This window comes from Miscanthus floridulus, chromosome 1 (genome assembly GCF_019320115.1).
Source record: "Miscanthus floridulus cultivar M001 chromosome 1, ASM1932011v1, whole genome shotgun sequence".
NCBI classification, from domain to species: domain Eukaryota; kingdom Viridiplantae; phylum Streptophyta; class Magnoliopsida; order Poales; family Poaceae; genus Miscanthus; species Miscanthus floridulus.
In genome coordinates, this window is record NC_089580.1 from 124,259,224 (window position 1) to 124,272,282 (window position 13,059).

Consider the following 13,059-nt stretch of genomic DNA (forward strand, 5'->3'; position numbering starts at 1 on the left):
AAAAACGGTTGCAAGGAGCCTGGAGAAGTTTGAGCCATTTTTTTACCCAGTCCATTGTTCGTGGATGGGTGTAGTTTGAAACTCTATGTTGATATTCAAGTTAATAGTCTTTGCTAAAACACTAGTATATTAAACATTAGATGAAGCATGCAAATTACTAAATGGGCATTTAAGATTTAGTGGGAGATTGTTGGAATATATATGGGCTTGGTCCCAAAAAAAAACCATTTATCGGCTACTCATCATGTGTGTACATGGGGAAGTGGTGGGACACTAGGACTTTAGGGTCTGTTTGGTTGGTGACAAAAACTTGCCGTGTCTAACATTCGTCAAACTGTGGCTGCCAGAGAAAGTTTGGCGAGCAAATTTAAAGCCACACTTGTGGCAAAGTTTGGCAAGAAAATGGGTCTATGACGTGTGGGACAGGGTGCTAAGAAAGTGTGGCACGTCGTAGTTGTGGCAGCAAACCAAACAACTGCTAGAAAAACTATGGCATGACTAACTTGTGGCATGGCACGTTTTGGTCACGAACCAAACAGGCCCTTAATCCCACCATAGTTGAAATGGAGGATAGCTTGCTTAAATATGGAAAGCCTCTACACTTCGCTGAGTCAACTGTGCGAAGAGAGAAGCGAACTCCACATGCGCGCGCTTGCCTCACTAGGCCAGGACACTATGGGCGCATGCCACCTACGTGAATGGTCCGCCAATTTTCGGCCCATGGCCTTGTGGGAGTGTGGGCTCCTTTTGCATTTTAATTTTTGGTTGCTTGATCTTTAAGTTTGTGAATTGGAACCTAATCGATTTAGATCCCAATATAAACGATCTATGGGCCACCCGTAAGAAACACATATAGTCGAGTTAGGGTTTGCCTCTTTCCTTTTTTCCTCTTACCGTTGTAGTCTCTCCATATTCCGAGTGTTTGTGTGCACTGGCGATTGGGAGAGCAGGTACTAAGAACCATTTGCCCTTGCGATCCTGCACTGGGAGGGAACTAATAAGTTTATTGGGAAGCACCTTCATGCTACTGCTAGCAACCTCCACGATGACTTATCTTCCGTCCAAGCTAGGCGGTGCCGCATACCATTGTCTCATCCGGCGGCTAATTCGACCCATCTTTTTTAATGTCGTCAACAACATTGTCTCTCCTCCACCACTAGTCCACCAGTCACGATATCCTCATCTGCAAACATGAAGTACGTACGATATGATCCGATCTATTATTTCGATGCATTTGTTGTTTGCGCCATGCTGCTGTTTATGTTGTTGATGTTCAGTTTAACTAGTATGTTAGAGTTTTACATGCTAGTATCTGTGTTCACGGTGATTTATGTTCTGAAATTAATCATAAATAAACTTATCTAATTATCGAACAGATCCTATAGCTACCAGGTCCCTCGCTCGTGTCATCACAAAGACCGAAAGACTTGACCTCAAACTCATACATATGGACTGCCAGTACTAAATTTCCACTGCATCTCTGGGTGATGAACTCTGATTCCTTGTACCAGATTTGCGTCGCCTGTGATCGTGCCATGTGAACGACGATTTGCGATTAGCACCTGGCCCCTTGGGAAAACGATCACGTCCACCATGTGACTACGTAAGTTGGGTCAACTAGGATCTGTCTCGATTACCTACGCGATTCACCTTATCGGCTAAAATCTACAGTATTTTTCTCTCACAATAAAACAGCTTCAATCGGCTTATCAGTCGACTTTAATACCAACCGAACATGCTTTGTTTTTTTAAAAAAACTAATTAACTTTGTTTTTCTTGCGAAGCTTGCCCTGTGATGCTTTGACTATGCTATCATGGTACTGGAGTCTAGTCTCGAGCATCTAATCTACAGTACTCTAGCTACCAACGTTGACGTTGGCTACTGGTAGTACAATGCAATACAATTCAGAACGTACCACTAAGGCCTCGTTTGCAAAGTTGGAAATTTGGCTATTGTAGCACTTTCGTTTTTATTTGGCAATTAGTATTCAATCATGAACTAATCAGGCTCAAAACGTTCGTCTCGCAATTTCTAACCAAACTGTGCAATTAGTTTTTTTTCGTCTACATTTAATGCTCCATGTACGTATCGTAAGATTCAATGTGATGGGTACTGTAACACTTTTTGAGAAAACTTTTCACGAACTAAACAAGGCTAAGGCCTCGTTCGTTTATTTCGGAACGGAGGGTCATTCCGGGTGGAACCGAGCCGTCCATATTGAAAACTAGAGTATTGTGGCCAGGATCGAAACCTGGTCCCGGCCACTGCCGAACGAGCCCTAACGGTACATAGGAGTACAGTACAAACTAGTATCGACTATTAGGCCCCGTTTAGTTCCAACCCAAAAACCAAAAGTTTTTAAGATTCCCCGTCACATCGAATCTTGCGGCACATGCATGGAGTACTAAATGTAGACGAAAAAAAAAACTAACTACACAGTTGGCCGAGAAATCGTGAGACGAATCTTTTAAGCCTAAATAGTCCATAATTGGATAATTTTTGTCAAATACAAACGAAAGTGCTACAGTAGCCAAAAGCCAAAATTTTTTGGAACTAAACGCGCCCTTAGTCAATCCGATTTCTGCGCAACAGCTTGTACCAACGATCGAAACGAAGCAGCCAAAACTTAAGCATGCATTTCACAAACATTCCTTCTGCACCACCACGGCTACTACAGCTGCTAGGAGTATAGTACCACACGGAACTACAGAAAACCAGCACGCCATCGACGAACACCACAAAATTAGCATGACAAAGACAACAACACAGACCCAAACTGGCGGCTGCGGCAGCCTGACGAGGTAAGGAGACGAGAGCCAATTGCAAGTAGCTCGGCGTCCCAAAGTCACAGGACTTTGATGGCCCCTGCCGGGCCACCGCAGCCGCACCAAGCAGGGGGCGCGATGCTGAGCTCCAGACTGTTGACGGCCATGATGCTGAGCTCCAGGCCGTTGGCGGATGAGGTTGTTTCCAGGCCGGAGGCCATGGAGAGCGATGTCTCCAAGTGAACATTTGGATCCTTCTTGAAATAGTAATAAGCAGTGGGTTGATTAACCTGCCGGAAGAATCAGATGTGTTCACTTGTCAGTTTTGCATGCTCAGACTGTAACGTTTTATTCCTACTACTTAGGGTCTATTTAGATACATTAGCACTAAAAATCAGCTAGCAGGAGGCTGTTTAGATCCACCTCGCTGGACGGTGAGTTGAAAGTGTATGAGCTATTGGTAACTCTAAACTTGCTAATAGAACTAATACTTAGCAGCCCTCCGGTTAATAATTAGCAGGTTTATTTGTAGCTCTATTTGGATCCACTGGTACTTATTTTAGCTGCTAATTTTAGTTCTAATAGATCCAAACACGCCTTTCTACATGAAGATGTCCTTAGCCCTTGCCAGTGTAATACAGGGGATGTTAATATTATTAATTACCTGCATGTTATTGCCTAAAATCTCCCCGAAGCCTCTATAGGGCACATCGCCACGGTCGGTGTGAATTATCTCCTGCGTAAGAGCCGGCTTGGTAGCAATGCTTCTCTGAGGGCTTGGCAGCTGAATGAATTGAAACAAAAAGGGAGAAATTAAAGAGGATTGTTTAGCGTTATTGGCTCCAAGATCTATCTGACCAGCCGTCGGAATCGTTACTGTATAGTATCAGAGTGCTCACCTGATCATCGTTGTAGCTGTAGTCAGCGATGCCGACGTCGAAGAGGCTCGCCCGGCGCTTCTTCTTGCCGGGGTTGGTCTGCCGGAGGAAGTACTTCTGGGCGTGGCTGGCCACCTGCGTCGCCGTCCTGGTGGTGACGAAGCCCTTGGAGATGCCCCTCCAGTCCCCCTTGCCCAGATTCCTTAGCCCGTCCAGGAATTTCCTGTGCTCCTCCTCGGTCCATGGAATTCCTGCGCCGATTTCACCATCCAAACAATACATACACACCGGATCAATTTCAATTCACAGTAATAAGTATTTCTGGATTGCAAGAGCTGGCGTTGACTCGCACGTAGATACAGTACTTCCGGTGTGTGTTGTATAAAGGCCTGAATGAATGTTTACTGGTTGATTTCTGAATCCAATTAAGGACAACATTTTTCGTTGGAATCCATCCATTCTGGGATTATGGTCCTCGACAAGAAGAGGAGCAAAGAAAGCGATCGATCGAATCCGGGAGACCGAGAGAAGGAGAGAAGGGGGGAAAAAAAAAAGAGCTCACCTTTCTTCCTCTCCTGGGCCTTGCGGCGGCGGCGCTTCTGCTGGCCGGACGCCAGCTCCGAGTCGTCGGAGGCGTACCCCTTGCCGTCTCCGGCCTCCCCCGGCGACAGCAGCGGCTGGTGGATGATGAGGTTGGGCATGCTGGAGCTCTTCTTGAGGTCCATCGGTAACTCCTCCGGTTCCCCGCCGTCGCCCCTGCGGACATCCACGCCGAACAGCCTGAGGACCACCGGCGTCATCGTCGTCTCCCTCACCTGCTCCTCCATTCCCTTTCCCTCAATCCCTCCCCTGCTCCGCTTTTGGATGGGGTTGCTTTGGAGGCTACTGCAAGCCGCACTGCAGGCCAAGCAGATCAGTAGCTGCTGCCCCCCTGGGGGGCCTTGCTTCGTCGGGCTGGCTTGTATTTATATTCCCGCGGTCTCTGTGTTTTTTCTTGAGGAAACCGTCATGTTTTGAAAGGTTTTAAGACCTTTTTATGTGTTTTTTGAGCGAATTCGATTGGTTTCATACCAAAACTATGGTTGACCGATGCGACCGAGGGAAGATTTCTTGGAAACGCACGGATATGATATGATGGTTGGCCCAGCTCCAGCTAGTACATCGGTAATATAATAATATAAGATGTAATAGCAGATTCAGTAACCTCAGTCGTGACGCCGAAAATGAATTCCTCGTTTTGTTCTTTTTGCGGTGACCGAAATTGCCAACGAAATATCAGCTACGGTATCACATCTGAGTGTACCTGAATGCGTTTCCCTATCATGTTCGTTCGTACTACGTATCGTGCAAGCTTATTGGCATTCCACGTCATTCGTTCTTGAACATGTCGATGTCTGCGTGACTAGACTACTACCATACTAGTAATAATACTATAACAACGTACGTAAAAGTATACTTACTGCGGTACATACTAAGCAGCTAGCTCATCTATGTACTCTTGGTGTGGTAGTAGTCTAGTCAGGAGGCAATGTATCGGAAGTTCGTTGTCCAGCGGCGCTGAGATTTGGCGGGATCATTTGTCGATCAGGAGGCAATTACGTGCAGGTTTCCACTCACTTGCAGAAGGACTGATCCACCAGCAGCTGGGTCATCACGGCAGTATCAACCTCATATCCTGACCATTTTCCTCGCACCGGCCTCTTGCACGCGACACGCACGCACCATGCATCTGCAGCTCGATCAGCTCCATCCTTCTCAGTAAGTTCCAAATTGGTCGTCGTTCCGATCTATTAATTCTATCTGCCAAAAAAAAAGCGCGGTGATTGATCCACTCTGGATCACAAGTCACTTAGTCAGTACTAACAAGTCGTCACTACTGGCTAGCGCCGAGGCGAGAACGAGAAGCAAGCAGCGAGCATGGTTCGTGATGGCCTTTCGACCGGGCCGGATCGAGTTGGCACGTAGATAGATGGGTCCCGGCGGGCGCGTGGCAATTTCACCCGCGCCTAGCTAGATGGATGCATGCCGTGTGGGAATTTCGCCCGCCCGCACGCACATGACACACAGGACAACGTAACCGCACGCTGCCTCTCGATCGGTCATTCGGTCGCGGCGAATCCGGCCGGCCGCGCCGGGCACTAGCTCATCTCTGACCGGCGGCAGTCACCACGCGCACCGTGCGCGTACGTGAGACGACGCAGGCCAGTGCACGTCCGTCCGTGCTTGCATTGGCGTACCGGACGCACGCACGGCGGACGACAGATTCGCATGCAGGGCCGCCCGGCATTTCTATCTGATCCAATCTGACGGCCTGATATGCTAGCAGATATTCGAGCACTAGTGTTACTACACGTGGTCCATCTATTAACAGACGTACGTACGGGGCGGACAAAGATATCTCGGTCCGGTCGCTCCGCTCGCGGGATCGGCACGCGCTTCACCGCCCAAAAAGCTTAAAATTAGCTGCCGCCATGTACGATCAGGCACTAGTACTAAAATACCTTATCATCTAGTAATCAACTAGCCGATGCCAAATTGCCAATGCGATGTCGCATTGTAAGCATCCCCAGCGATTCGGCTCGACATGGATCATCCCGCGGAAATCATCCGGTCCGAATATTCGCGCCCGATGTCTCGGCCGAACGGGAGCGCGGGAATACAGAGAGCCGGAGGAGCGCGGGAGCAGGTACGTTCGTTTCTTTTCTCTCTCTCTCTCTCTCTCTCTCTCTCTTCCTTATTCTTCTTATTTCTTTCTATTTTTTTCTTTTCGTGCCTCATTTTCTATTTTTATTTACTTTTTGTTTTATGTGATTTTTTTAATTATTCTTTTAACTTTTATATTTTATGTTTCTTTTATTTTTTATTCCTTTTTTTCCTTTTCTTATTATTTTTTATGTTCATGTGTTGTACATGTGATGTTGCATTTTATCTTTTCTTTTCTTTTTACTTTTGATTGATTTTTATTTCTTTTCTTTGTTTCTTTTTCTAATTATGTTTTTTCTTTGATTCATGTTTTTTATTTTTTTAATATTTTTCTTTTTCTTTTTTGTTTTCGTGCATCATTCATTTTATTATTTCCATCCCTTTATATTTTTTACCTTCCTTTCATTTTTTTTTATTTTCCTTTCTTATTATTTTTTATGATGTCCACGTTGTTTTTTGTGATGTTCATGTATATACATGTGATGCTTTTATGTTTTTTTATGTTAACGTATTATACATGTGATGCTCTGTGATGTTTTTTTTATGTTACGTGGTATGCATGTAGTGTTCTGTGATGTATTTTGCAATGTTCGCGTAATATACATGTGATGTTCTCGTAGTATACATGTGATGTTCTACGATGTTTTTTTATGTTCACACTGTATACATGTGATGTTCTATGATGTATTTAGTGATGTTCACGAAATATATATGCGATATTCTACAATGTATTTAGCGATGTTCTATGTTGTATTTAGTGATGTTCACTTAGTATACATGTGATATTCTATAGTCTATTTTAGGATGTTTGAAAAGTATCCATGTGATATTATTTTTATTTTTTTTTCTCTATTACATTTTTTATTTTTTATATTTTCATTTGTTTTATTTCTTTTTTGTTTTTACTATACTTAATTATTTTATGTGTTTGTGATGTATTTTTTATGTTTATGTGTTACCCATTTGATGTTCTATGATATATTTTATGATGTATTTTACGATGTTCACATAATATATATGTGATGTTCTATGTTATATTTTGTGATGTTCAAATAATATATAGTGATGTTCTAGATCTATTTTAATGTTCCATGATTTTTTTATGTATTGATATAGTACATATGAAGATGGTGTGTGATATATTTTTCTTATTTGATATGGTTTAATAATGAAAACATTTCACATTTATCAAAAATTGATATGTTGTGGTGGTAGGAGAATGACATCCTAGACCATGGGTCTTGTGTTCAAACCCTTGCACCCTCACTATTTTTTACTATTTTGTGAATGCTTGTTATTTTCTTTAGTTGGAGAAAAAAGCACGCAGAACAAAGTTTGTGGACTGAAAAATAATTGGCATAGAAAAAAGTTTGCGGGCAAGGAAAATAATTGGCATGGGTTACAATCGGGAAACCATCGGTGCTGGCGGGCGGGAAACTATCGACGCAGGGTACGGTCCGGCTGCTCGGACCCTAAATCGCACATCATCCCGTCCCTCCGTATGTACGTGTTTGCGTACGACCTACTTATCCTATTGGCTACTACTCCCTCCGTCTAAAAAATAGAGTCGATATAGGAATCATGCTGGCCAAACTTTTTCAACTTTGACTAGGTTTATAGAAAATACGTGCAACATTTATATCTCCAAATAAGTTTATTATGAAAGTATATTTAACAATCTATTTAATGATACTAATTATGTACTATAAATATTAATATTTTGTTAAATATATTTGGTCAAAGTTAAAAGTTGTTGGCTTTTTAAGCGAAAATGACTCTCTTTTTTTCCTTCTTTTTGACAGAAGGAGTACCTTTCATGCTGCCTCCGATCCAGGTCGATCGATGGCGCGGCGTGTCTCTCCTCGTCACGACCGACGACGTCGCGCTCGATCCGGACAAGGAACACGTCGTCAAGTACCTGGGCTATACCAGGCCACCTGCTGATGCACGCACCTGCGCATCGGAGGCCCCAAAGGGGAAGCGGTCGAGATCGAGACGCCGACTAGCCGGCCTTGGCCCTTGGCGCCCAGCGAGGAAGAGGAACGGCCCAGCTATTCGTGGGCTGCGCGTCTAGTTTCCGCCTCCGATCGACGTCCTTGTCCTCGTCTCCCTTGTTCAGGACCGGAGAAGAGATCGATCGCTACGCTTAGCTACCCGATAAGTAGGTTCTTCGTTCGTGTCTGGACGGCGGCTGATACCTTCGAGACGCCACGTCCCTGTTACCGCGCTTATATACTCCTACTAATTACCTGTCGCGAGCAAAATCACTTCTGTGTTCTATGCACACCGTACCAAATTAATAAAGGCGTACTAAGATTAGCAGTGGGCTGTTATTATCTGTTTACTCCGACGAGCCTGGCGATGAGCTGGTTTACCATACTTGACTGGAAGAGTAAAAAACTGCTCGCTTCCTTCGCCTAGAACTAGAATGCATGACGCGGAGTGGTAAAGTGAGGACGAATCCAAAGGCGTTGTTGCCGCCTGGGTGACGCAATTGGCCGCGTCAGTCAAGTAATATTCTAGACCGGATGGCGGATGCAGATAAACAGCCTGTTCGCTGGTTGGTTTCAGCCAGTCCAAATCAGTCAGCCAACAGTGTTTTTCTTTCACAACAAATCAGCATCAGCTAGCCCAAACCAGCCCAGAAACCAACCAGCGAACAGGGTGAAAAAGTGTGCGGCGATTCGCGGTTGCTGATTGGACTTCCATTATTAAACATACGAACTCTATCTAAAAAGAAAGAAAAATAAGGAATTATAATCCTAATTTGTTTGTATATGGATTTTTATCAAACTTTTAGGCCTTGGCAGGACTATAAATACGTGTGAGCTTTATGTTGTAATTATCAATATTCAAAGAAATAAAGAATAATCTCTCTATCTCTTGTGTCTACGTATTCTACTTTTATCTATTATGTTGATCACGAGGGACGGAAGAGGGAAAGGTCCTAACTGTTGGCGACGTGTTTTATAACACGTTATCAGCACGACAAGCTCTACGTCGACATCGCCGTTAAAAGCCGTCGCCAACCTTCAACGCCGATGCTCATGCCGCGACGTCCCTGTCGCGACTACTTTGATGACGTCGACATCCCGACGTTGTTAGCGGAACGGATCTGCTACCTCTACATGCAACTAATCCGCACTACATCGATATGCACCGTAGTTGTCAAGCATGTAGATCTACGACAATGCCAAACACCCTACGCGGTATGTATTTACTAACCACTGTCCTACGCAGCACATGAGATAGATCAAATTGCAATCCTTCAAAAGGTATGAAAGAATCGCATCCTGCAGATTACGTTTGTCTTGATTATTAAGCTTGGCTATTATTGGATCCAATTAATTCTACATGTAGTAGATAGACGTACAAGTATATTATAAAAATACACAAGTACGCAAATGGTATGTATACGCACACATGCTGACAATCATTTGACGGCTTGTATGCTGCAATCTATGAAATTAGTCGCCAACATGAAGTTAGTAACTAAACTATGCCAACATGCATGAGCCATATAGCAAACATGCATATGTAACGTGAATTTACGGACTGAGTGCCCGTGCTAACGTCACGGTTTCATTTCAGAGATGCATATAAAAACAACCAAATAACGACATTTTTTCATAGTTTAAGTCTCACACAATTGTATATAACTATGTGGTGGCAGACTAATATTTACTCACAAATAGATTGCAGAACCGGAACAAATAGAACTTGTAAGAACCAGCACGTGCAATTTCTTTTAGATATATTTTGAATATACTATTTTATTGTTGGATGGTTAACATCATCCACAACCTAAAAGTGTGTGCTATTGCTACTGTGCAATCCAGTGATCCAATAACATTACTTTTATATCTATAAAGATATATATATTTAAAGATATACGTGTAGTGTATATTCAGAGATATATTTTACAGTTTTGTTGGGGCCTGGTCTCTTTGTAGTTTGTACTGACCTTTAAATTATTTTGAGGGTTCAATAACAACATGTGTATTGTTGCTAAGGAAATGATCAAAAAACATGATTTAGAAAACAATCTTGACACGTAGTATATGGAGTGTCGTCTTACTGGTTTTCACTTTGAATGATGCACAGGGATTTTTAAAAAAAATTCAAAAATCAAATTGACAGGTATGATCTTTCGATAGGCGGTTTAACAGAATCAGTCACTAGATGACCAAGCAAAACAGATCATCATCACACAAGCAATAACATCACAAAGGACAGTCCGATTAGTGATTTTACCTTGTAAAGGGGTGGCAGCTCTTCATACAGGAGGCTACAGAGGGTTGGCTCAATTTGCTGCACGGCGGATAGAGAAGGGCAGCGCTGCTTCTTGGACGATGGAGAAAGACGTCGCTACTTCTCGGCATCCAAGGTCCAGAATACATGTCTCTTACTTTTCTTACTTGCTGCAGTGCATTTAGAAATTCTACTCCCTCTTGACATGTCCATTCAACCCAATTATCACTAATGAGGACCAAAGAAGATATCGATGAGCAAAATGTTCAAAACCACAAAATGACATCGATGAGCTATATTATGAGCTGAAAAGTTATGGTAAGCCATCTTCATATTAAAAACCATAGAGCTTCGCACATAATCCAATCCATTTTCATTCACATAAAACAAAGGTATCTAGCAACATTACTGAAGTCTTGAAGTGCAAACAATTTAGCAAAATATAGCAGTGCCGGTATTGCCAACCAACCAAATCTTAAATGCCCATAGTCAGAGCTATTTAGGGGAAGCAATACATGTGCTTGTATTTAACAGGAGGTGGAAAGCTACTCTTAGCAAGCCAGACATTACACAGGCACTTTCGACATGTCAAACTGTGTATGTAATCAAAGAGCACAATTGATATTTATTGCTTGGATTAATTAGTTGAAGACCATATCTTAACAATTCATCTATTGAAAGCCACAAATCACCTGAAAATGGCGAATCGATGGCTTCACCGATCTATTGTTGTGCTGAAACTCGCAACACTTGCTGCTCGGCTCTACTTGCTTGCACAACTAAAAGTAATGTTTTTGTCAAATAATTAGGCTTGAACAACTGAAATAATAAAAATAAACTTTGATAAATAAGCATGGAGGGAAAATAGGTACAACCCATATTTATACTACACCTGATCAATGATGAGTTCTATCTTTTTTCCATGCCATTGCATCCTCGATATCATATGCACCCATCTATGAATTCAATTTATTTGTGATCTAACGGTGGACGCACAAACAGGGAGACTCCAATAGGCAATCATACCAACTCCAGCTTGTTCCTTCAAAAACATAGTGCACAAATTCGGTGAGTGATAGTGAATAGACCAAGCATTTCCATTGAAAGACAACATGATAGATGACATTGCATCGTTGTATTTTTTTGAGAAGTTTGCAACAAGATGGTTCCTAAATATTAAGACACCTGGAGGACCTTAACTGATGATATTCTAGTACGTTAGGGGTCTCATGCTGATCCAAGATAGTCTTTTCTTCAGGCATTAGGAGAAGCTCGATTTGTAGGCAAACAAGAAAATAGTTGTAGTGTAGAACACAAAGAAGTACAATGGATGGTCTATATATCTGAGCAATAATGGTTTGTATATCTGAGCAAACAAAAAATTAGTGGTAGCGCAGAACACAAAGAAGTAGGTGATTAATCCGTTCCAACAATAGTCTAAAAAAGATTCCAATAATGTCTCGACACAATAACTAATCTATATATATCTGAGCAAACCAAATCTAAAGCCAACCAAAGGTTTGGCTTTGACACCAAAGAATTTTCCATCTCTGACCCAATTCTAAATCACATACCTCCAAGATACACATAAGTTGCATCCAAAAGCAAAACATGATTAATTTAAACATGACTGCCTGCAATTGCTACCTGCTCAAATTGGGTGAAATGCTAGATCCAACGCAGATTCAGAGAGGGAAGTAGAGAGTGGATCTCACAGCTAGAGAGAGAGCATGGAGGCCAGCGACGTTGGGGAACTCCGCCATGGAACCAGCCTCCTGCATCACAACCACTCCGCCATGGAGCCCGCGCATGCCGGTGCGCTGTAATGGCTGAAGGAGCCCACCGTCGGGGCCTGCTGTGCCGACACGACACCCTGTGGCGCTCGACGTCACCCCGACCATGCTGCGCGGGCGGTGGAGCGGGGGATGTAACACCCCGGTGTTACGCAAGCATTTAGGCACTGCAAATCATGAACATAATACATCATCAAGCATCATAATCATACATGCATAATCATGTTAAATAATAACTGAAACAATGCTTTGAAACATATGAAACATGCTCGTGAAACATGTATGTTGCATTACTGTTTAAATGAACCTAGGTCATGTTTGTGCTTGTAATGATGTTTAACATTATTGTTTCGGAGTACAAATGACTTAGAAATGTTTCACATGCATTTTGGAGCAAGGTGTATATTCAAAGTTTTCTCAAATTTTGCTTTTGAAAATAATCTTCCAAAATACGGTTTTAAAATTTAATTGACCTTAATTTTGTAATTCAAAATCTAGTGGGGATTAGCCCTAGCTCCTTTTGACAAAGTTGTAGAGAATAAATTTTAGAGCAACTTTTACTTTTGGGCCAAAGTTTGAAACTGATTGAAATTGCTCAAAATTTGCATTTGAATGTAATAGGAATAGAAAATAATTTGAAAATTTCAATTTGCTTCTTACCGGGCCGC

General features: G+C 42.6%; 1 protein-coding gene across 3 annotated transcripts; it reads right to left on the reverse strand.

Moving 5' to 3' along the window:
- Positions 1–2,608: 2,608 nt before the first annotated feature.
- LOC136492823 (transcription factor MYBS2-like) lies at positions 2,609–4,576 on the reverse strand. Of its 3 annotated transcripts, none has more exons than XM_066488885.1 (4): positions 4,207–4,576; positions 3,666–3,895; positions 3,431–3,550; positions 2,609–3,020 (listed from the first exon to the last, which is right to left on the reverse strand). In XM_066488885.1, exons 1-4 carry the CDS (start codon positions 4,469–4,471, stop codon positions 2,847–2,849), a joined length of 789 nt encoding a protein of 262 aa, XP_066344982.1. In that variant the 5' UTR covers positions 4,472–4,576; the 3' UTR covers positions 2,609–2,846. The 3 variants fall into 3 exon arrangements, with proteins under 3 accessions (XP_066344982.1, XP_066344971.1, XP_066344964.1); XM_066488874.1 differs by having other exon boundaries at positions 2,609–3,023; XM_066488867.1 differs by having other exon boundaries at positions 2,609–3,056; positions 4,207–4,575.
- Positions 4,577–13,059: the final 8,483 nt, after the last annotated feature.

Coding starts and splice junctions, on each gene's coding strand:
- LOC136492823 (XM_066488867.1), bottom strand. CDS start 4,471: ATGGAGGAGCAGGTGAGGGAGACGACGATGACGCCGGTGGTCCTCAGG. Junction 3,551..3,665: donor ACAGCTACAACGATGATCAG/GTGAGCACTCTG, acceptor CAATTCATTCAG/CTGCCAAGCCCTCAGAGAAG. Junction 3,057..3,430: donor TTTTAGGCAATAACATGCAG/GTAATTAATAAT, acceptor TTCTTCCGGCAG/GTTAATCAACCCACTGCTTA.